The sequence below is a fragment of the Ostrea edulis genome, chromosome 1 (genome assembly GCF_947568905.1).
Source record: "Ostrea edulis chromosome 1, xbOstEdul1.1, whole genome shotgun sequence".
NCBI classification, from domain to species: domain Eukaryota; kingdom Metazoa; phylum Mollusca; class Bivalvia; order Ostreida; family Ostreidae; genus Ostrea; species Ostrea edulis.
Window position 1 is genome coordinate 73,009,177 of NC_079164.1, and position 22,722 is coordinate 73,031,898.

Below are 22,722 nucleotides of genomic sequence, written 5' to 3' on the forward strand. Positions count from 1 at the left end.
AGTGCTAAAGCGCTTCACGAAGTATGCCGACGTGAAACCTCTCAGTTCAAACCCATATGTTATTCCAAAAATGAAATTCATTTCCTAAAGATGTTCATTGATATTGAATGGTTGCAATTTCGCCGCCTTTTATTTACGCGAATTCATTTGATCCACAAACAGTGTGCCAATCATCTACCCATCTAGTGCATAAGCCTCGTCTATCTTTCATTGATTTGTACTACAACGAAATGACAGAAAAACACTTGCAGTGCATGAATAGACCGAAGTGAAAAAGTAAATTAAAGAGGGAAGAAATTGTAATCAATCCAAAATGAAAATGGGGCTATGTGATACAGACGAATGTTCCAATGCTATGGACGAGGCAACGCTGGGACTTTTGTGTATAGAATTATCGAATATATAATTAAGGAGGGAAAGGAATGTGGAGTATCAAGATCAAGAAGTTTTAAGATTAACTTTCTGCTACCTCCAAATATATCTTGATCCAATTTTCATTTAAGATTTTCGCTGAAAAGAAACCCACAGTATACTTTATATTAAATTCAATGTTTTGCTATTGAAAAAGTCGGATTTTTAATTTTTTGATAAATATATCATGTGTCCAATACGACTTTGTTAGTGTTAAATGAATCGAATAGATAAAATCTTTTTACCAATTTGTCATGTCATTCATATTCCGTACAGTGTCACGGGAAAGTCTCAAAATTACCCAAGTTCTTTTTTCGGTGCTTTAAATGCTCTAATTCGCTACTCGCAGACATTGATTTTAAAGTTTCCACTCGAAAGAGATGTCATCTGAAATCATGGCAGCATACCGGTATTTTTGACATGGGTGAACATTGCAATGTTTCCGCTTTTGCCATTGTAATGCTAATTGTGTTTCAAACAGGTAATGATACTTTGTTTATAATAGAATATAATATTCAGCAATGGTGTTTTAACATAATTAAATATAGTGCGCTTAATCTCTTTTTTTAAAACATTTAATTTCTTCGATGCAAAATAAATCTAAAATTTTCAGTTCATGTGTACAATGAAATATATGTTCAAACTAGTCCAAATTTAGCTTCTTACTGAATCAAACACAGTTTGACATACAAATTCAGATTAAAAAAAAAACCTTATTAAAACTTTCTTTTGGAAAAAGTGTAGGAAATGAATTTTATTAATTTGTCGTTTTCTTTAGGCGATTCCTCCTTAACAATCCACACGCTACAGGCTTGTTATGGTAACGGTTTTGAGGATTATCTAACACCATCTTGTTCATCAGGTGAAAAAATCTACATCTATGATGTCTACGTATACGCAAAGCGTATAGAACTAAATTGCCCGGAGATAGCTACGTTTTTTGACAGAAACATTACCTATTGTTGTAATTACGTCAGCGTCGAAGAAGACTGTGGTCAAAGATATTTTGGATCCGCAAGTGAATTTGAGCACGCGCATTATTCGCGATGCACCGGTTTGGAAACGTGTGGTGGAATTCCAGTAGCTTGGAACTATACGGAACATTTCTGTAATACAACGATTTTTTCCGATAGAACAATCTATATGAAAATGTGGTATAACTGCATTCCTGGTGAGATATTATTTCATTTATTTTCTTTTATCTATCCATTATCTACTTTTTTATTCATTAATTCATTCTCTGTCATATTGATTTACACGTTGTAATTGATAAAAAAAAAATTAACTGATTAAAACGAAACCAAATATCTTTGTTATCCTTCACACGAAATGCTGATTCTCCATTACACAAATATGAAGTTTTCTTAAAATGAGACGGACAAGGCATGTTTTACAAATTGGTTACCTAAAATACGGCACAAATAGTGCAGAAACATTCCATGTAAATAAATTAGATTAGAATCCTAATGCGTTTTAACATACCAAATTTCCTTTATTGAATAAGCATACAATGGAATTTTCTTCCAAACATTCCTTTTTATAACATCTATTCATTTTGATTTAACATTTTTTCATGAAAATTCTAAAACAATGACAAATTTCTCGCAATGTAGGAATGGTTCCTTCTAACTTCTAACAATTAGCTCTCGCTCTCTCTCGCTCTCGCTTTCTCTCTCTCTCTCTCTCTCTCTCTCTCTCTCTCTCTCTCTCTCTCTCTCTCTCAGAACAGAACTCGAATTTATTTAAATTAGAAGAAACTTAGGTTCCAAAACAGCAGTAGATATTCCACATGTTTTCACCATGTTTGTGAGAGTTTAATTTACCAAAGGTACGAAGCTCATCGCGTGGCATTATTACCGTGTTCCTTGGAAGACGGTACATGTACATACAGTTGAAGTATTTTACAGTCTTCTGACAATGCACTTCCTCTCCTTTGTGATTGGTAGAAAATGTATGATGTGAAAAGTTTAATTTATTTCATTGGTTAAAATTCTGTTCAACGAAAGGGAGATAATTTCCTGATGATCAAATCTATGTACGACTTAATTTAACAATTTTACAGGATTTTCAATCTTTAAAAAGGAGAGAAAATGAAGAGAAAAAAAATTGCAATGATATAATGAAACTGATATTTTAATTTTATTCATAATCAAACCTTAAAATTCTTCGCTATCTAATATTTTCTTTTGTTTCTTGTGTGATAAATTAAACGCGCCGAACACCCTTTGTTTTTTTGTTTTTTTTGTTTTTTAGGTTGAGAAGAAACAATGCTTACTAAATTTAGTAGAAATATCATGTCTACTTCAAGGTCAGAAAAAAATGTTTTTTAAAACTTGATTTTATTTAAGATTTACCATTTCAGAAAAGTTTGATTATGTAGTCATTTAATAGAAATATAAATACATTAAGCATTTCATACATTTACTGTTACAGTACATTGTATAAAGTTGTTCCTAAAGACGACAAGCTTTGTTAAAAAGCTATACCTGGTGATTTCAGAATTATCAAAGTACTTCATTAAAGAAAGAAATAGGTGGACTCACTCCAAAGTGTTGAATCAATTCATATTTGATGATAGATATATGCAAGACAGAAGCATGTAAATAAATATTTAGAATGCATGTTAAAACAACGGGACAAACACATCCAATATGTACACACAATGAACGACAGCATTGTTAGACCTTCTTATACTATAGAGGACTTGCTGATCACTGGCAATTAGATTTTGTAACGCAGTTACAAATGTAACTATTCGCATTGCAATAGCGAACTACATTCTATAATGCAGTTCGCAATTCAAAATTGTATGTGAATAAAACAGAAAACAAGACTGGTTAGTTGTATGTTGTTTAACTTCCCACTCGAGAATCTTTCATTCATATGGAGACGTCACCATTGCCAGTGAAGGGCTGCAAAATTTAGGCCTATGGTCGGCGCTTATGGCACATGGAATCCTCTTTTTTGGTCTCATCCGAAGAACCACCCCATTTAGTCGCCTATCACGACAAGCAAGGGGTACCGAGGATCTACTCCAACATGGATCCCCAGAGGATTTAAAGAAACCAGACAAGGACTTAGAGATTGGGGTACTAGCTATCAACTACCACCACTGTATAAACAAAATGGTGATGGTACCCTCTCTGGTTTTGTAGATACGTATACACTTCGTCAATAAACATCTGGTTCGGAAACGTCGACGACCACTATCATGGGGCCTGAAGGTTTTAGGCCTAGGGTAAGGGGTTAGTGGTCAACTACCACCTTTGTGGGACCAAATGGTGATGGTACTCCTGCTGTGGTTCATTGGATGGAGCATTCTCTTTGGGATTGAGAAGTGAATAAGAGCTCCGAATACAAAATAAAGATTTGAGCGAAGACGGACCCAGAGGTAGGATCAATCCCATCGTCACGGTCCCGAATGTCATGCATAGGTCTACATTTCTTACATTTAACCTACTGATGGTGATGTCTTGATGTGAATGGAAAATTCTCAAAGGGCTTAAAAAAGACAAACGAAACTATGGAGCGTAAAATATTAGACAATTCATCATACAACCATTGACTAGTCTAAATTGATTGGATACGTACATATTCTACTTTAGGGGATGCATTAAGACATAGAATGATGAAATGTTTTCATTCGATATGGTCTGACGGTTACATGAATTAATCATTGCATTGATATTTTTCTTTTGGGGACCCGATTCGGGGGTGTTATTGACGTTCACTTTATTGGCTTCATCTAAGGTTAGGATACAAGTCGTAAAGCCGAGAAATATTGATGAATTTGTACTCGATCCTGGATTACGTATTTTTTGATGATGAAAGCTTGCATAATCCATGCAAAAGTGGAAACATGCAGCGAATTCGTTGTCGTTTATGAGTAGACACGAATCATGACTCTTGACTTCGGATTACTGGTGTCTTCTACAACGAAATAAATAATATTATATTTTGGATATGTTGTTTGGCAGAAAGCCACTGAAGGTTCGTCATGTTCTGATTGTGGTTCTTTTGAAAACACTTCTTCGTTGTTAAATAGTTGTTCTTTACTAATCGATTTGCTCAATATCTTTTAAAGTTTAAGAAATAAACATTTTTGAAAATACACACTAAGATGTTTCGTGAAAAGTATGAAGACGTGAAGCTTCGCAGTTCATATCCTCATGTATTTTCAAAAATGAAATGATTTCTTACATTTATATTCTACTTTCATTTCTGTGGGATTTCCCAGTCATTTATAGACGTACTATATTTATCAAGATTCATATGCACATTGTTCACAGCTGTAGTGCAGTCATAAGGAAATGACTATCATTACAATTTGTAAAGATATCTTAAGTAAAACACATTGAAAATGCAAACAACTGATATATACAGCTTTAAGCTGAGACTGGAAATTGTAAACAACTGATATATACAGCTTTACAGCTTTAAGCTGAGACTGGAAATTGTAAACAACTGATATATACAGCTTTACAGCTTTAAGCTGAGACTGGAAATTGTAAACAACTGATATATACAGCTTTAAACTGAGACTGGAAACTGTAAACAACTGATATATACAGCTTTACAGCTTTAAGCTGAGACTGGAAATTGTAAACAACTGATATATACAGCTTTAAGCTGAGACTGGAAACTGTTTTCCAAAAGAAAAATTAAATGTCACTTGTATACACCTTTTTAATCTAAGAGTGACTGACCCCGTGATAGAGTTATAAGATATTTTTAGAAAGTTTGTCACTGAGTCCTTTGCAAGTTTTACAACTTCAGATAAAAGAAATTAGGTGGTCGACATTTTAAAACAAATGCACAATATGCTATAAATGTGTAGGCTTTAGCTCAACACTTTTTGATTTTTACTATATATTTATTTCTTAACCCACAACCTCCACCCCCCACCCCCGACGTCTAGGTATCCCTGATGTCTATGATAGAGAAAGGTCTCTCACTCCTAAATAAAGGTACCCCTGATGCCTATTATAGACAAAGGTCTCTCACTCCTAAATAAAGGTACCCCTGATGCCTATTATAGACAAAGGTATGTCACTCTTAAATAAAGGTACCCCTGATGCCTATTATAGAGAAATGTCTGCCATTCTTAAATAAAGGCATTTTAAACTGTATTCCGTATCTTTAGACTTTCACAAATCTCATATAAATTTTCATCTGATTTTGTCAAATATTGTTTAGCAGCTCCTTAGATATCCAAGGAACAATTTTACCTCTCTGATTTTACTCCAAATTAGTCCAGTTCTACTCCGCAGATGTTATTTGCACATCAATGGAAAAATGCATCTTATCACCTTCATCCAACAACATACATGTACATGATTGAAAAATAACTCGCTTCATTTTTTTAGAATACAGTTGTCAAATAGTTCCACACAATGAGAGTGTCCCTTCCTGAGCTGTATTTTTTAATTGTTAAACATGTGTGTGCGTCACTTCCTTAATATCCCACATTCATGTGTGTGCGTCACTTCCTTAATACCCCACATACATGTATGCACATTATTCGGGTTGTCCAAAATTTTTTTTATTTTTAGTCAAATTCTAAAACAAATCTCCTGAAGTAAAAACAAACAATTGTAAGAAATAGCGGATTGATTTGAAATATGGCTGGTTTATTCGTTTATGTAGTATATGTAATTCATATCATAATTATTGTGCAGATGCCTCAACAATAACTATCAATTCGGCATCATTACTGACAGCAAATACAGTCTTCCTCTCTAGCGAAAGTTATCCATCAACAATGTCTGAATGTTCAGCTACTTCCGGTGCTACATGTGCAGTGCAAACAACCAATGGATCACCAATTCAAATCACAGCATTAGACGTGCAGTTCAATGAAACAGCTGGGGTTTGTCTACAAAGACTTTATATCATTGATGAGCCTACAAACACAGAGATTTCCTGTAATCATAATAACCAGTTCGCAAAGAGGGTAGTTTATACCAGTACAAGCCACAGTATCGAAATAAGATTAGACAATACAGCGAGTATAACGACAGGAAAATTCTGGATTCAAATCGAAGGTAATTTGTTATGCAATTTACATCATTTGTTTTCGACATTTGTATATGGAAAACATACTTCAGAAATACTTAACGTTAAGTTTGAAGCAAAATTGAATTCATTTTCAGCTACCGAAAGTTCAGAAAATGTGACAATCAACTGTAGAAGTGACACCGCTGTGTATGGCTGTGGATCTTCCATACCTGTGACAGATTCAACGACAGAGTCTACATTGTCAGCATCCGATGAAGCATCCACAACCACCACAGCTGATACCACTGAGGTCCCCACTACCACCACCACTACTGATACCACTGAGGTCCCCACTACCACCACCACTACTGATACCACTGAGGTCTCTACAACCACCACCACTACTGATACCACTGAGGTCCCCACAACCACCACAGCTGATACCACTGAGGTCTCCACTACCACCACCACTACTGATACCACTGAGGTATCCACTACTACCACCACTACTGATACCAGTGAGGTCTCTACAACCACCACCACTACTGATACCACGGAGGTCTCTACAACCTCTACTGATGTCACTGATTCAACAATAACTTCGAATACTTCCACATCAAAATTGGATTCAGACTCCTCTGACAGTACCTTTGACCTCAGTAATTATAAATATTAAGTTTTATAATATTTCTGATAATAGATAAGTATAGGAAATCATTGATAATGTTTAAAAAGACGCATGTAAGCTGTATTTTACTCTATCAGGTTGGATAGTCACCATTTTCCTGGGGAGTTTAGCCACAGGTGTAGTTTTTGGATCCATTGCGTATGCTTTAAATAGGTGCAAGAAAAAGGTAATTGCTGAACCTTGCTTCATTGTTTATCTAAAGTATGATGCCTTTCACAAATGCGTAAATGAAATACAAATCACTTTTTATGATGCATGTCTTATAATTTCAGTTCACCCAAGTAAAAGATAATGAAACACCCAGAAGAAGAATTGCATTTCAATGAAAGATGTGTTCTCCAGACATATCTCTTCATAATTTCATTATTTCCCATATTTATGTAGCAAAATTCCATCATCACCTACATATGGTGTTTATATCTCTAAAGAGCTTGTTATGCGTATGATCAGTTTTTAAATTAAAGCAGGCTACTGACAAACAAGTTGATGTTACAGGGGTTTCAGCAGTCTCGTTTAAAGTCAGCATTTCGCAGATTATATGGTCGTTTTCACGATGTGGTTTGTCAATACAATCTATCTTGGGGTAAAAATGCTGTCTGACGTGTTTCATACCGATTTTTAGCCCGTTCTTGGTACACAGATTTTGACTACGGATTACTCCGTTTACCTGATCAAGATATAGGTTTCAAAGCGGATGTGACCGGTCGGTGTGACCTTACTCCTTCTAGACACCTGAGCCCACCTTTAGCATGCCCAGGGATCCGTGTTTGCCCAACTCTCTATTTTGTTTTCCTTGTAGTAGTTATGAGATTCATTATTGTTCATTATCTTCACCTTTCTATATCATTATCATTTCATTAAAAATCTACTTGCTCCTTTGTTGTTTACATTTTTTTCAAGTTGACTTTCGTACTATCATAATATATTTGAAATTGCATGTAGTTTAATTACAAATAGGACATGTTTCCCTGCGTCTTGATTATAGACCTATCAAATGCTGTTCAAGTTACCAATGGCAATGAATACCTGATTGTAAACTCAAAGTTATGCACATGTTTTAATTACACACTTTGTATGTAATTTTACCTACCGTACACTGTGGTTAGAGCGATCGTTTCGTAACCGAGAGGTCGTGGCTCAATCCTAAGACGTAAAGATAAGTAGTAACCTTTCTTCGACAAGCTTGTGGCGTTTAGATGTGATAGTTCCGGGTCTTTTTGGGGTGATAATTCAAAAACCGAAGTCCCGTGGTCTGTTGGAGATATCTTATATCTTAACATGTAATGATTATAGGTTCCTTAAAGAAAAACGATACATGTTATCAATATCACCGTAGTTGAAAAAATGACTGATTTGTTGTCGGAATAGATGAAAAGATAAGACCCTCGATTTCGATATTTTGTTGGAATACTTTAATCTTTTGCTACAGGTTTTTACTTTCCAACAACATACATGTGCATGTATCCATCTCAATATTCGTTTTCTCACATAAAATCCTCCTATTTCTTTAGAACAGTAATTAATATTAATCAGGATACAGCGGCTTACAAGCAGCCAGGGACGGTCGTGTTCTCTACTAGATACATTTTCCACAGGAAGGGCTGTTACATTGCCAGTTTTCCAGGAGAGGGGACCGTTATATTGCCAGTTTTCGGGGAGGGGCTGTTATATTGCCATTTTTGTCGGGGAGGGGGCTGTTATATTGCCAGTTTTCCAGGGGAGGGGCTGTTATATTGCCGGTTTTTCAAGAGGGGTTGTTATATTTCCAGTTTTCGGGGAGGGGCTGTCCCAGGAGTAGATATGACTATTGGGAAAAGCTGCAATAGCAGTATCCATTGATATCATTAACTATATTCTCTCAGTTTGAATTATCGAACTTCATATGAACAATTGGGTTCTGTTTCTTACTAAAGAGGAAGACCATCAGTAGAAGAACTGTTTACTAGATGGTTTAAATACTGAATCTGGTCAAACAAAACAGCTAAAACAGATTGTTCCTCAACCATGCTATAAGTTTACGTCTATTTTCATTGTCGCACAGTGCGTGTCAACAGCGGTTGGTAAACCAGTGAGACGTGTTGGTTGTTGTTTCCCTTATACATAAGATGTAGAAAGATACTAAAACATGCATACTTTACAAGAGAACAAAATAAGCATTCACGAATGTTTTCTGTGAAGCTTTTTACAGCTATCTCAGATCTCAATCTAAATCAATATCAATAGTAAACTTATATGTACATGTACATGAAATTATTGAATTGTAAGAACTGAGACATTACCGTCATGGCCTTTCTCAGGCGGGTCGTCGGTCGTCTTCTTCGTTATTTAAACCCCCCGTTGTGAGAAGCTCAATTCTATACGGTCTATATGGAAGCTTTACCTTCTATGTTCGGGTTTAAAACGATTTGTAACAGCAAAATAAAAGACAAATGTAGGTATCAAAGAGAATTACTTGTCAAATTTTGATTTCTACTGTCCTACAACACTACTAGTATCTACATAGACTGACTAACTTAATACCTGCATTTAAAAGCAAAAATTTCAAACTTATTTTCGTTGTCATCAAATGACATGGAACACTACAGGTGTACTTAGATTGTTTTATTTAACACTACATCTGACCATTTGTAGTGTCTTGAATGTCGTTCAAAATCTCTGTAGAGCTTTTAAAAGTTTCGCCATGATGTGAAAGATTCGATAACTAGAAACAAAGCTTTATCTCATCTTTATGAATTAGAAATAGTGAAAAAATGAAAGCTACAATGCGTGCGCTTATTAACATTCATTGGTTAGAATTTGGTAATCGTGAATAGCTGTCATTCCCTGTACAATTATTCTGAATTGCTTTATTCTATATTGCTTGAATATGTTTAAAATGTTTAAAAATTCCTATACCCCAGTTTTGAACAAGAACAAATTACCGCCGTCTTCCGTGCTTGTTTGTAAAAGATTGTTTCTTAATTGGACTATTTACATAAATTCCACCAGATTCTCAAACCAATTCAGTTGCCACTGATATACCACTCCTATTATACTTAATTTTGTATGTACTACATGTATAAGAATCATCTGCATGGCATGCCATCTATTTATAATTATGGCAATAATCAAGTATTTGTTTTGTTGATAATGTGATAGCGTAAACATTGGTATATTTACCGTTTTGTTCATACAAACAGCTGGTCAATTTGATGTTACCTTTAAAACATGTGGTTAAATGACAATAGTAATTATAGTACATTTCACAGGGCTAAACCCGTTTTGAGCCCAAATTATGTGATACCATAAATATAGAGAGGGGTCTAACTCTGACCCATATAAAGCACTCGCTTCAAATGCCTTCCACACTAGTCTGAATTTCGCTGCTATCATAGGCGAGAAACGACTTCGTGACCTGGACCGGTAAATGTCCTAGTAAAAATAAACAAGTGAAATCGAGGAACCGATTACGTACATCTTTGTTATCTTAAGAACCTGTGGCTTGCAATTTGGCATGCAAGTAGTTAAAACATTAAACGACAAATCCCGCATAGCGTACCTAGTTTAAGATTTTTTTTTAAGCATTTGAAGCAAGTGGGTTTTTTGGGTTTTTTTTTTTTTTTTATCTGGGCCAGAGTTAGACCCCTTTCTATATTTATGGTATTATAGAGTTCAGGCCCAAAACGGGTTTAGCCCCTGTGGTGCATTTATAGTGTTGGGCTGTGGGGAGTGGACCCAAGTAAAAAATAAACTGTGCACGAATTTATCCATTAATTCCTGTGAAATATTATATATAATGTATGAGCATTAAGTTTTTTTGTGAGTTTGTTACCGCTATGTAATGGCGCCTTTGACTCTGACTATTAGCCTAATTTATCTTTAATTACTAAAGTTCTAGTTATAAGATTTGATGAGCTCTTGCATAACAAGTTATCAAATACTACAGCATAATTCGTTTCTCTTAATAAACTTCCATTTTGAAGCAATACAAGTTGTAACTAACGGTATTTTTCAACTATACAATCGTGTATCAATCAACATCTATCGGTATAGCTTATTTTTAAAAATCCAATATCTGAAGACAAATTCAGTAAAGTAAACATGAAGAGACATTTACATGTAGTAAGATACGGTGTGTTACGTAACACCAATTGACCTACCATATGACAGGTCATACGGAAAATGTTCGTGTGCAAAGGGGTACGAAAGCTGGATGCAGATTCAGCAGACATATCCACACAGTGTGTGATGGCCACTTTGTCCCGATTCCATCAATGATACATGTACAGCACCAATCGACAATTCAATTTGTCAAAATGTTTCTAACTTCTATAAAATTCACATAATTGACATTCCAAACGTTAACAAGACTGGAACTGTCTCATTGTGTACTTTGAACTGTAGATCTACGAGAAATAAATCACTGTCCATCAACGATTATATTCAGTCACATAACATTCATCTTAGGGTGTTAACTGAAACATTGTTAGGATCTGAAACTGGTATTTCTATTTTGTCTGAACTTACACCAGATGAATATGATTTCATTCACAAATCAAAGCTAGAACGTCGGGGCGGGGACCTGGCGATCGTCCACACAAAACATATTAGTGTAATGCCTGGGATCGAAAATGCCAAGTACACCCATTTTGAACATCTAGCGTGTTTTGTTGGTGACAAAAAAACAACTTTGTCTTTGAGTCGTATACCGGTCGACAGGAGATGCGTACAACTCCTGGGCGCCTGACCCCACCTGGTATATATCCAGGGTTCCGTGTTTGCCCAACTTTCTATTTTTCATTCCTTGTGGGAGTTAATGAGATTGATCACCGTTTGTTATCGTCATCTTTCATATTGCCCACCGCCATCGAGAGTGAACAATCTCTGGCATTCAGATTTCTTTGAAGAATGATCGAACTATTTAGACAGCTTTGTGGTAATTTCTGATGAATTATTAATCATAGATTATCTCAATTTCTATCTTGATGATCCCAATACAAAGATGTCAAAGAATATCTCTGATGTAACACATCTTCATGGGCATACCTTAGATGCGTTGATAACCAGGAATGATAGCCCAGCCTTGCATGGAACGCCGTTAGTGTCAAATTTTGGTATATATGACAGTAGCGGAAATATTAACGGGGAACCAATTGCTATTTGTTCTTTGCTGCGTCTCACCAAACCTCCTAGGGATATGGAAATCGTAATTTTCCGGAAATTGTCTAACATTCGCATCAAATTCAAAAGCCATCTAAACTTTATATGTTTTATCAATGAAGATATACCCGCTGAAAAACTTAGTATACGTTATCATGTGGTCCTCCAAGCCACTATCGATGTCCCTTCTCCTCAACAATCAAAGGAGATCACATTACGACCTAACACTCCCTGGTGTACGAAGAGATCGTCGGAGGGCTGAATAGATTGTGAAACGAACAAAACTGCCTATCCACAACGCATATTTCATGGAGGAGAGTAAACAGTTACAAAACTCTTACCAAATTGTAAAACACAATAATGCATTAACTCAATCAGGAATTAGGCAGTGACTCAAAACAACTTACAAACAATCTCACAGGAAATACAAATATGTCAGTTTTACCTGTTCATAATAACGAAATCGATCTTGCATGGTTAATACTTTATTGAAAATTTCAGAAAATTATATATGTTCTTTGATCATGTCCCCTATATGAAAGAGGTTCTTCGAGCTGACAAGTTTGATGGTATTCCTTCGGCAATGTTTGGGTCATTGTCTTTTTCTAAGGTACGTAATATTATCAGTCCTGCAAATTAGACCCAATACCCACGAAAGTTCTGAAACAATGCTCCGAGGTTTTTTTTGCCAATCATTACTGAAATTATCAATTAATCTTTCTTGAAATCGAACGTGCCATTGGCTTTCAAAAAGGTACGACCATTAATTAAGCGCCAAGGATTTGACAAGGATAAATTCAAAAGTTAAAAACCTCTATCAAACTTACCTTTTTTATCTAAAAAGGGGGACTGCAGTACGTGGAAAGAAACTTGATATCCTAGATTGAAATTAAAATGTGTTTTAAAACAGATAACATGCAAATAGTGCATTATAGGTCTATAGGTTTAAACTGCAATGATATATATAGGCCTAATATATATGAAATATTTGTAGCTTTGTCCTTTGATTGCAGAATTAAAAATCCTCCTTGTAATTGATCTGGACCTTAACGTTCACATTCTAGAGAGGACACTAAAAGCTAACGTTTGAGTTTCGTACATTTACATAATACAATGATATAAATCTTGCAATTAAATACTTAATCGAATGGCAGTGGTGGATCTCGAGGGGGTTATGAGGGTTTTAATCTCTTTCATTTTGTTTTTGAAAATTAAAAAAAAGACTATTTTTGCCATTTTGCGGTCTTCATCCCTCCCTTCTTGGGCGGTAAAGGTTCAAACTTGGATCATACCCCCTTTTGAGAATATTCTGGATCTGCAACTGACTTATATTAACCTAGCAACAAAATATTGATGTTCACAAGCTTGAATGTCGTATCTCATTTCAAAAGCTCAGTGTAACTTCACAAATGATGACCAAATTAAGATATGAACACCAATAAACCACTTTCTTTAATGAGCGTCGCTGAAGTGAATATGTTGTCATGTAATGTTCTTCAATTGTACAAACGAATTAACTGGACTCCAGAACATTAATGGTTTTCATTAAGAACACAAACACCTGTTTTTCACAAATCTTACAGCACATTTTTTAAATTCTAGTGTTTATGAAATATTGCTGATTTCCGACAAAATCTACTTGTGCATGAGCAAGCTAACATTTTCCTCCTAAATGTACGTGCTACCCTGTTATAAAAGTCGTATCATCAAGTTCCGGTGAAATCGGACAACGCTAATCGCTTACGAGCGCCATGACCAGTCGCAATCTGCTTACCACAATTGTCACTCCAAAGATATGGCTATATTACGGTTCACCCTTATATTGCTTCTGCATTGGACAGTAATTCATATATTGCACTCGTGATGCTTGATTTTTCAGCCGCATACTACGTCATAGCCCACAATATTTTGATCAAGCGTATGAAGTATGCATATGGTATCACGGGATCGGCTCCACTACGGTGAAGTTTGATCTCTCTGGTCGAGGTCAACAAATTGATATGCGATGTACATTGTCAAGAGAGTTCCTACTCCACTTTGGTGTTCCGTGGGGTTATATATTAGGACCTCTTCTATATTGCATGTTCACCAAACTAATTTGAGGAATTTGTCAAAGGTATCATGTGTTATCATTTCCATGTGAACAACACTCAGGTACATCTGATTATAAATCCAAACGACAGCTGGGACAGCATTGCAGGCAGACTTGAATGGCGTCTTTCTAATTTTAACTATGAATTACTCCGTTTACGTGATTGGGATATAGGGCTCACGACGGGTGTGGCTGGTCAGCAGGGGATGCTTACTCCTCCTAGGCACATTATCCTATCTCTGATATACATGTAACGGTATCCTGGGGTCCGTGTTTGCCCAGCTCTCCATTTTGTATTCAATATAGGAGTAATGAGATTGATCACTATTCGTTATCTTCACCTTTAATTGACAATTGAATGTGAAATAACATACTCAAGCTAAATTTAAAAAAAAGACAGAACTTATCACTTTACCCCAAAACTTAAGGATCGACAATTCTCAGGACATCAACTGGCTTTTGATGGATCTGTCATTACTAGTGCTTCATGTGTCAAAAATTGTGAGAAGTTTTTTGACAGCTCACTTAGCATATAGTGTCAAATGAGTGCATTCACTAAATCATGTTGCAATATTGTAAGAATTAGATCCCTTATAACAGAATAGGCGCGCAGGACACTTGTTAAATCACGGACTATATTCCGTCTTGATTAAGGAAAATTAATGCACTTCTTTATGGTGTTAATTCGGCATCCTTACTGAACTTACAAAAACTTCAAAACACTGCTATCAGGATAGTGACACGTTCACGGAAACATGAGCATATTGCATTAAATCTCATATCGCTTCACTGGTTACCTGTGACATTCGAACGAAATATAAAATCCTATTGTATACTTTCAAGGTTCTACATGGATTATCTCCAGCATATCTAGGTATATCTAAGAGCTGGTTCAAGTATATCGTCATCTGCGAAAACTTCTGTCTAAAGCCACGGGCCCGCACTAAATTGTATTAAGAAATACGATTCGATGTGTCCTCATCAACCCTATGGAACTGGGCCCATCCGGATCTTCGATTATAAACTAATAACATTTCTTTTGAAACTTGCAATTAATTTGTAATTCTGTATTAATGTAAACAATTGTTTTTACAGGTTGAAAATCCCAATTTCATAAACTTTTAGCATATCTTATATAATCTTATAGTCTCTAGACACTTTGCTCCTAACTCATGTTCTCAGACATATTGTCCGTCGACTCACAATTCCCTGCCCCCAAATCATACCCAGTAAGACATAAAATCACAATGGCCACAAAACATACGTTATTTACTGCATTTACCAATGTGTTTCGCCAATCCTCCTCATCATGAAATGGTTCTCCCTAGCCTTGTTCATTGTTATCGTTAAAGTTGCAAGCTTTTCCTGGTTTACAGCACGTGTGATAGGGCACAAAGTGCCTGCAACTCAAACTGTCTCCCCTGGTCCGACCGAATTATACATGTATAAGGGACCCCAAAGCTGGCAAACACTTCTTCCACCATCAGCTTAATTACGTATGCGCCTCCTTGTTTGGCATAAGAAATATTTCTGTCCATTTTGTAATATTTACATTTCCAATGTTTTCACGTTTGAAATCATTACAAATTATAATGATAGTCATTTAATTCCTTCTGAATGTGCTGCATTTGCAATCAATGTATGTATTGATATTGATAGCTATAGTAGGTTTATTTTAAAGGCTGATAATATTCCGGCAGAAATGAAAGTAAAATGTACAATTATGTAAATATAAGAAATCTATTTCAATTTTGAAAATGCATGACGGTAGCGTCACAGTTCATATCCTCATATATTTTTTAAATTAAAAAGTATTCGCAGACTACTAATGAATACCAATACGCCAGTTTCGAGATAAGAGCTCTCCTGTGTAGGAGGTAAATCTAGTGGAACTTTGAGTGCCTAAGTCGGACATAATGAACTTACAATCAGTGATGAAGACGATAAAATGTATTAAAAGCGGCTTCTCTTTAAATATGTAAATGTGGGGGGAAATATAGTATCGAAAAAAATGTTTTACTAAAGTAGAAACATAAAAACAATGTCATATTTGCAAGTAATATCCAGGATATGATACCTACAACAAACGAAATAACGTGATATAATAATAATTTCATGTATCTAACTACTACCTTAATTCTTCCATTATCACCTGCATATGGTGTTTATATCTTTCAACTGATTCAATACGCAAGAGCTTCTTCTGCGTATGGTCAGTTTTAAAATCGAGGTAATCTACTGACAAACAAAATTATGGTACAGGAGTTTCAACAGGCTCGTTTAAAGTCAGCATTTTGCAAATTATATGGTCATTAAAACGATCTAGTTTTCCAATACAACTTAGCATTGGGTCAAATGGTGTCTGACGTGTTTCGTACAGATTGTTAGACCGTTCTTGGCACACTGATTTTGACTACGGAAAACTCCGTTTACCTGATCAGGATATAGGACTCGTAATGGGTGTGACTGGTCGACAGGGGATGCTTACTCCTCCTAGACACCTGATTCCACCCCTGATATGTCCAGGGGGTCCGTGTTTGCCCAGCTATCTATTTTGTATTGCTTTAAAGAGTTATGAGTTATGAGTTCGTTATCTTTACCTTTCAACATTTACTTAATTTGTGCATCAGTCGAATTCAGGTGATGAAACAGCGTATGATAAAGTTACTGAGCACATTTACTGATGCAGTGGTGAATATTTGTCCCACTTCTGCATGTAAATAAACTGTTTCGCGAGTTCTTCGAAGGGAAATAACTCGAACGTGTCTTGAAACTGGCGTATTACCAATCTGTCCTTGACAGTTGTCTAAAGATATCTGGTACAGTTTTCTTCATGGGAGCGACTGATCCTATCACATTCATGGGAGCTCTCTTGATCGTATTCTTCCGTCTAGAACATTGTTGACGTCTGACATCTTTCCTACATTGTACAACCTGGCCATTAATACGTGCTCTTAAGTTTTTTCAGATTCTTCTTGTCGCCTTAATGTCCATATGTAAAATTTATACGGTACCAATTTTGATACTCCAGATGTGCATTTCCACAAATAATGTCTCTTCAGTGATGCTCAAGCCGACATTTTGGAAATTCGAAATAACAGTAAATTTGTAAGCGCTAAAAGGAAAACTAGAGTGCAAAAAAAACTGGAGCTAAATTCGTCCAAGAATAGAGCTATGCATGAGGGAGATAATCCTTAATTTTGAAATGAATTTCTAAATTTTATCCCAGCAATTAAATATACATCCGTATCTTTAAAACATGACGAGAGGTCTCCTTTCCTTTAAATCTGAATGGTGAATTGTCCATTTCAATTTCTACAGATTTATTTATTGGTTATAATTACCGTGTCTCATTACGCAAAGAGATTTCTAAAGATTTTTTGTGCCAAATAATTCATGTGATTTTGGCTTTAAATCCGTTTCGTCCCATTTGGTGATTAAGATGATCTTTGAATCTTTCTCTGGAAATCGAGGGTTTTCATCATTATTCCTTTGAAAAGTATTCACACGTCATCCATTTCCCCCATCGTACCACTCATAGCACCTTGCAATTTGTCGCCTGGGGTTTTAAATCTTAATACCTACTTCAATGAACTATGATCTGTTCTAATCAGAAATTTTTGACCTCCCCAACAATGTCTGAAAGTCTTGACAAAATTGTCTATTGCTGCAAATGCCATCACTACCCCGTGTCCCTTTTGTTCCAGAGTCACTATTGCTCCTATAGAATCGTACCTAATATGAATTATTTAGAAAAGTCTTAATGACGTGGCACTGGGAAGATCATAGCTTCGCTAAAAGGCATTTTGACATGTATTACTCCAGACAAATGGTCTTTCTTCTCAGTTAATTTGCGCAAAAACTTAGCATTATTGGCAAATTCCATGCTAATTCTTGTAGTACCCACACAGCCCTATTAAGGATTAAATCTCACTTGGATATGCAAGTCCTGGCCAGTTTTTCCTACCCTCAATCTGTTTAGGATATGCTGTTATTCCGTCTTCTGAAATAATGTATCCTTGGAAGTTTAAAGATGTTTTCCTTTAATTGCAAACCCAACCGACTGGAGTGGATTCAGATAAGTAATCATTGAAAATCTTATTCATGCTTATAATACCTGTACTTTATGTCTTTCATCACAACTATATTCTACGCGAGAAGAAAAAATCTCTTGCTGTTGTCTTCAGCACGACATTTAGATATTTCGACGACGTTTTATCATTTTCATTCATATGTCGATTCGATATATCCCCGTGAACTCGATCCAAAAGACACCACAAAGTCATCCACTTCTTCATACTTTATTTTATTGAAAATAGGTATTAATTAGCAATAATCATGCTCATTTAATGCTGGTTTGATATATCCCTGTAAACTCCAGATAAAAGACATCACAGAGTCCTCTACATCTTCGTATTTAGATATTTTATTGAAAATAAATATTAATGGCAAACTGATAACTCAACTTTATGACAAACGGGATGATTTAAGCTTCTCCATCGTCAACTTTCCATATCTTTGTAGCAATATTCCAGTATCACCTGCATATGATGTTTATATCTCTCAACTGATTCGATATGCAAGAGCTTATTCTACGTAAGATCCGTTTTTAAATAGTGGCAGGCTATTCACAAACAAGTTGATGGTGCAGGGATTTCAACAGTCTCGTTTAAAATCAGCATTTCGCAAATGCTATTGTCGTTATAACTATCTAGTTTGCCAATACAACCTATCATTGGGTCAAATGCTATCCGACTTGTTTTATACCAATTGTTAGGTCGTTCTTGGCACACACATTATGACTACAGATAACTTCGTTTACCTGATCAAGATATAGGAATCACGGCGGGTGTGACTGGTAGACAGGGGGTGCTTACTCCTCCTAGGCACATGATCCCACATGATCCCACCTCTTGTATATCCAGGAGTCCGTTTTTGCCCAACAATCTATTTTGTATTGCTTATAGGACTTTGATTACTGTTTTCTATCTCTACTATCCATGATGTCAATAGACATTGCTAATGATTCTATTGCTTTCCAGTATCCCGTTGATGTTTTTATGTATTCCCATAGACAAATGAACAAGTGCTCGGCGAAACTATTTATGTTCCGGACTGCAGATATCGATCTGATGTTTCACTATATTTCCTAGATCATTGTTACCAATCGCAAACAAGGATTTACATGCACTCTATAAAAAACCTTTCACTTTCTTTGCTTGCTTTTGGATAATACTTCATGGATTCCTGTTGCAAAGCTCTTTTTTTTTCGATATACATGTAATTTTCCGTTTTTGCAGAAGCAATGTTTTCCGTCTCGACATATTGCCCAATTTCATTATTGCTGTAGTATCTACGTCAACAGGGTTCGAATTGACTAGCTGCCTGACATGGCTACGTCAACGAACGAAATCTTTAAAAACTGAGTTTTCGGGTCGCATTGGGCTTTTATGACTATTTGAAGGTATATTTGGACACAGTGTAGTAGGAAAATATGTTAGGATTTTTAATATTAGATTTATGAGACGGTATTACAAGAATACTACGATACGATGCCTAAACCGTGCGCATTTTTAGTGCGTCGTAAATCGTAAGTTTTGATCAGGGATGGATCTTCAAAGCATCATAAAGGTCTCGTTTAAAGGCAGCATTTCGCAAATTCTATAGTTGTTATGACGACACAGTTTGTCACTAGGTAAAATGCTGTCTAACGTGTTTCATGCCAATTGTTGGGTAGTTCTTTACACACTAATTTTGACTACGGATTACATTATCAAGACATAGGGCTCACGGCGGGTGCGACCGGTCTTCTCCTTGGCACCTGATCCCACCTCTGGTATATCCAGGGGTCCGTGTTTGCCCGTGTCTTGATTATAACCTCCTGAAGGTTATAAAACTTTTTACCGTACTCATACTCAAATGCAGCCAAGTTTATTTTAAGTATAACTCTAACTCTGAGCAAGCTCCAAGCATACTCGACAAAGTTTGAGCATGTACTACATATCAGTATGAGAATAATTTCATAAAAGTTTTATAACCTTCAGTTTTGATTACGTGCTCAAAAAAGTTTTATAACTTCCTGCGGACCGTTTGCTCAACTCTTAATTTTTTATTGTATTCCTTATAGGAGTTATGAAATTGATCACTAATCGTTATCTTCACCTTTCCATAGATATGAACATTTAAGAGTATACCTACGTCCTTTAAGAATGATCCAATGGTCATTTGATCTTTTGCCCCTGCTCTCTGGTTTTTCTTAGTGCTTCTAACTTTATATTTTGTTTCCTCTGAACAGTAACTATTACTCTCATTACGTCTATTCTTGTTACCAGAAAACATTCTATTTTGCTCTTTTGGTTGAGATGAGGTTTTTTTGGGTTTTTTTTTTTTGGGGGGGGGGTTTGGGTGTTTTTTTCATGGGCCTATGTTTCCCTGTTCTCAAGTTTGTATTCTTCATAAGATTTATGAAATTGATTACTGTTCATTATCTTAGCCTATTTCATTGGTTTCCTATCGGTGTTGTTTTAAACAAAATCTGTTTAATCTATTTGTTCGTGTTCATATGTATTCTATCCATTTTTAAAGTTCCTCACTAGCACAATTCTCCACAACATTTTTAAATATTTACATTTGCTAATGTACTTCCTTATATGACAATACTAATGAAATTGATATTCAATTTCTTGTAATATGAAGTCGGTCATGTGATCAGTCTTGTCTTGCGTATGATTACAATTACTACTTCAAAAGTAAGGTACTTTCACCTGGATTCTTGCTTTTGCAATGTAGTGGGGGATTTAGAGGTCTTTCCTCATTTTCCCCACAAATTTTAAAAAATGGAAATAGTGCGAGTAAATTTCCAGATTGGCACCCAAAATGGCTGATTTTTTGGCTAATATTTGACTTTCACTTGAGCCCCTCTCCCTTTTGGAAACCCTGGATCCGCCACTGAAATGACATCATAACAGAAACAAACGCATCAGGATATTTATACATGAGTTCATTTTGTAAACAGATAATTTAATCAATTTATAAAACAGAAATATTAAAAACATACCGTTCAGTTGTTTCATTTTAAACAGTGTTGAATACCGTCCTGCAACTATGCCTAATCTGCAACTTCTGCAACGTGGCGAATTCATAAAATAACTTTGATATTAAAAGCGAAGAAATGGAGGCAGAGTTGTAAGTCTATTTACTTGATGATGATGATTAGTTAACCTGTTGTTTCCTGGCAACTGACATCAAGGCTATGACTCGGCATTATCATGAGCAAGGCAGGTTTCGAGGCTCAAACATGTTCATGTTAGGGTATCGGTGCGAGTCTTCATTAAATCCTACAACAGAAATCTCTCAAGTGAACAGAAACTCTGTCAGTTCGTTTTTTGATTTTCTCTTACACACAGTGAAGGTAAAAACAGAAGCAACCTACCTGTACTTCGTCTCAATCGGATCTGTCCTACTAGGCCTATCTCGAAGCGTCTCCTACATGGCTACAACCACGAGTCCTAACGGTGAACATGTCATTGTTTCCTTCCAAAACCTTACTATAAGCTTAACGTTAACTTGACCCATCTATCATCCATCAATTCTTTAAGATCCTTTGAATTTCTGTCGAAATCTGTGTTCAACAATTGCGTTTTCAAATTCAAGTAGGCTAGGCCAACGCCAGTTTTTCCATAGCTGATCGCAATCAAATCACATCATGGATGTAGTTTACTCCGCTCTTCTTGTCTTCAATTCAGTTGACTTTACGCTCAAATTACCTTTATTTTACACCTGTTTTGTCTTTTTTTAACCTTCTAAATTAAATATCTTTATCTTATATTCTCTTGGATATTGTTCCTAGTTATTTATTCGGAACCAAGTGTCTAGGAACATTTGCAAAGGACTAGGTGTCTAAGGATATTGTCAGGTAACCAAGTGTCTAAAGGCATTGACACCGAGGACTTTGAGGAATTGGCATAGGATGTCAAGTGATATCGGTGTAATGGCTCACCAGTATTCAGCTCTTATTACCAAAGTTACGATAGTTAGCCAACTGGAGCAACGTTCACCTCAGGACTTCTGCCACCCTGAAATAATCGAAAGCTCCCTAACCCTTACTAATGAAATAATGCGATAGTGAGGTGGCTTAATATCTTAGATTGAAATTGGAGTTTGCTTATTTACGTCTTATAAATTCTCTCCTCTCTGGAGTGTACTTCAGCATTCTCTAATTTACTTTCACTGCACTCTTTCTAAAGGTTTGGAAGAGTCTTTTCATATGGAAAACGTGATTTGTTCCTAAATTGAACTAATACGAACTGCAGGGATAATAGATTAAAATTACATAACTTAAGAAACCTGATTCGCTACATTCGCAACTTAAAAACATCCTGTAATATGATACCAT

At 35.9% G+C, this 22,722-nt stretch overlaps 1 protein-coding gene and 2 long non-coding RNA genes across 3 annotated transcripts; 1 reads left to right on the forward strand and 2 right to left on the reverse strand.

The window, feature by feature from the left end:
- Window positions 1-770: 770 nt before the first annotated feature.
- On the forward strand, window positions 771-7,969 carry LOC130053084 (integumentary mucin C.1-like). The gene is made up of 6 exons (XM_056159682.1): window positions 771-892; window positions 1,190-1,582; window positions 6,090-6,455; window positions 6,564-7,067; window positions 7,174-7,262; window positions 7,369-7,969. The coding sequence occupies exons 1-6, from the start codon at window positions 832-834 to the stop codon at window positions 7,420-7,422; spliced, it is 1,467 nt and encodes a 488-aa protein (XP_056015657.1). The 5' UTR covers window positions 771-831; the 3' UTR covers window positions 7,423-7,969.
- On the reverse strand, window positions 6,021-8,446 carry LOC130053091 (uncharacterized). The gene is made up of 2 exons (XR_008801565.1): window positions 8,187-8,446; window positions 6,021-6,314 (listed from the first exon to the last, which is right to left on the reverse strand). It is a non-coding gene; the product is annotated as an uncharacterized LOC130053091 (long non-coding RNA).
- An 11,968-nt stretch (window positions 8,447-20,414) lies between these two features.
- LOC130053112 (uncharacterized) lies at window positions 20,415-22,552 on the reverse strand. The gene is made up of 4 exons (XR_008801586.1): window positions 21,760-22,552; window positions 21,549-21,664; window positions 21,385-21,449; window positions 20,415-21,275 (listed from the first exon to the last, which is right to left on the reverse strand). It is a non-coding gene; the product is annotated as an uncharacterized LOC130053112 (long non-coding RNA).
- Window positions 22,553-22,722: the final 170 nt, after the last annotated feature.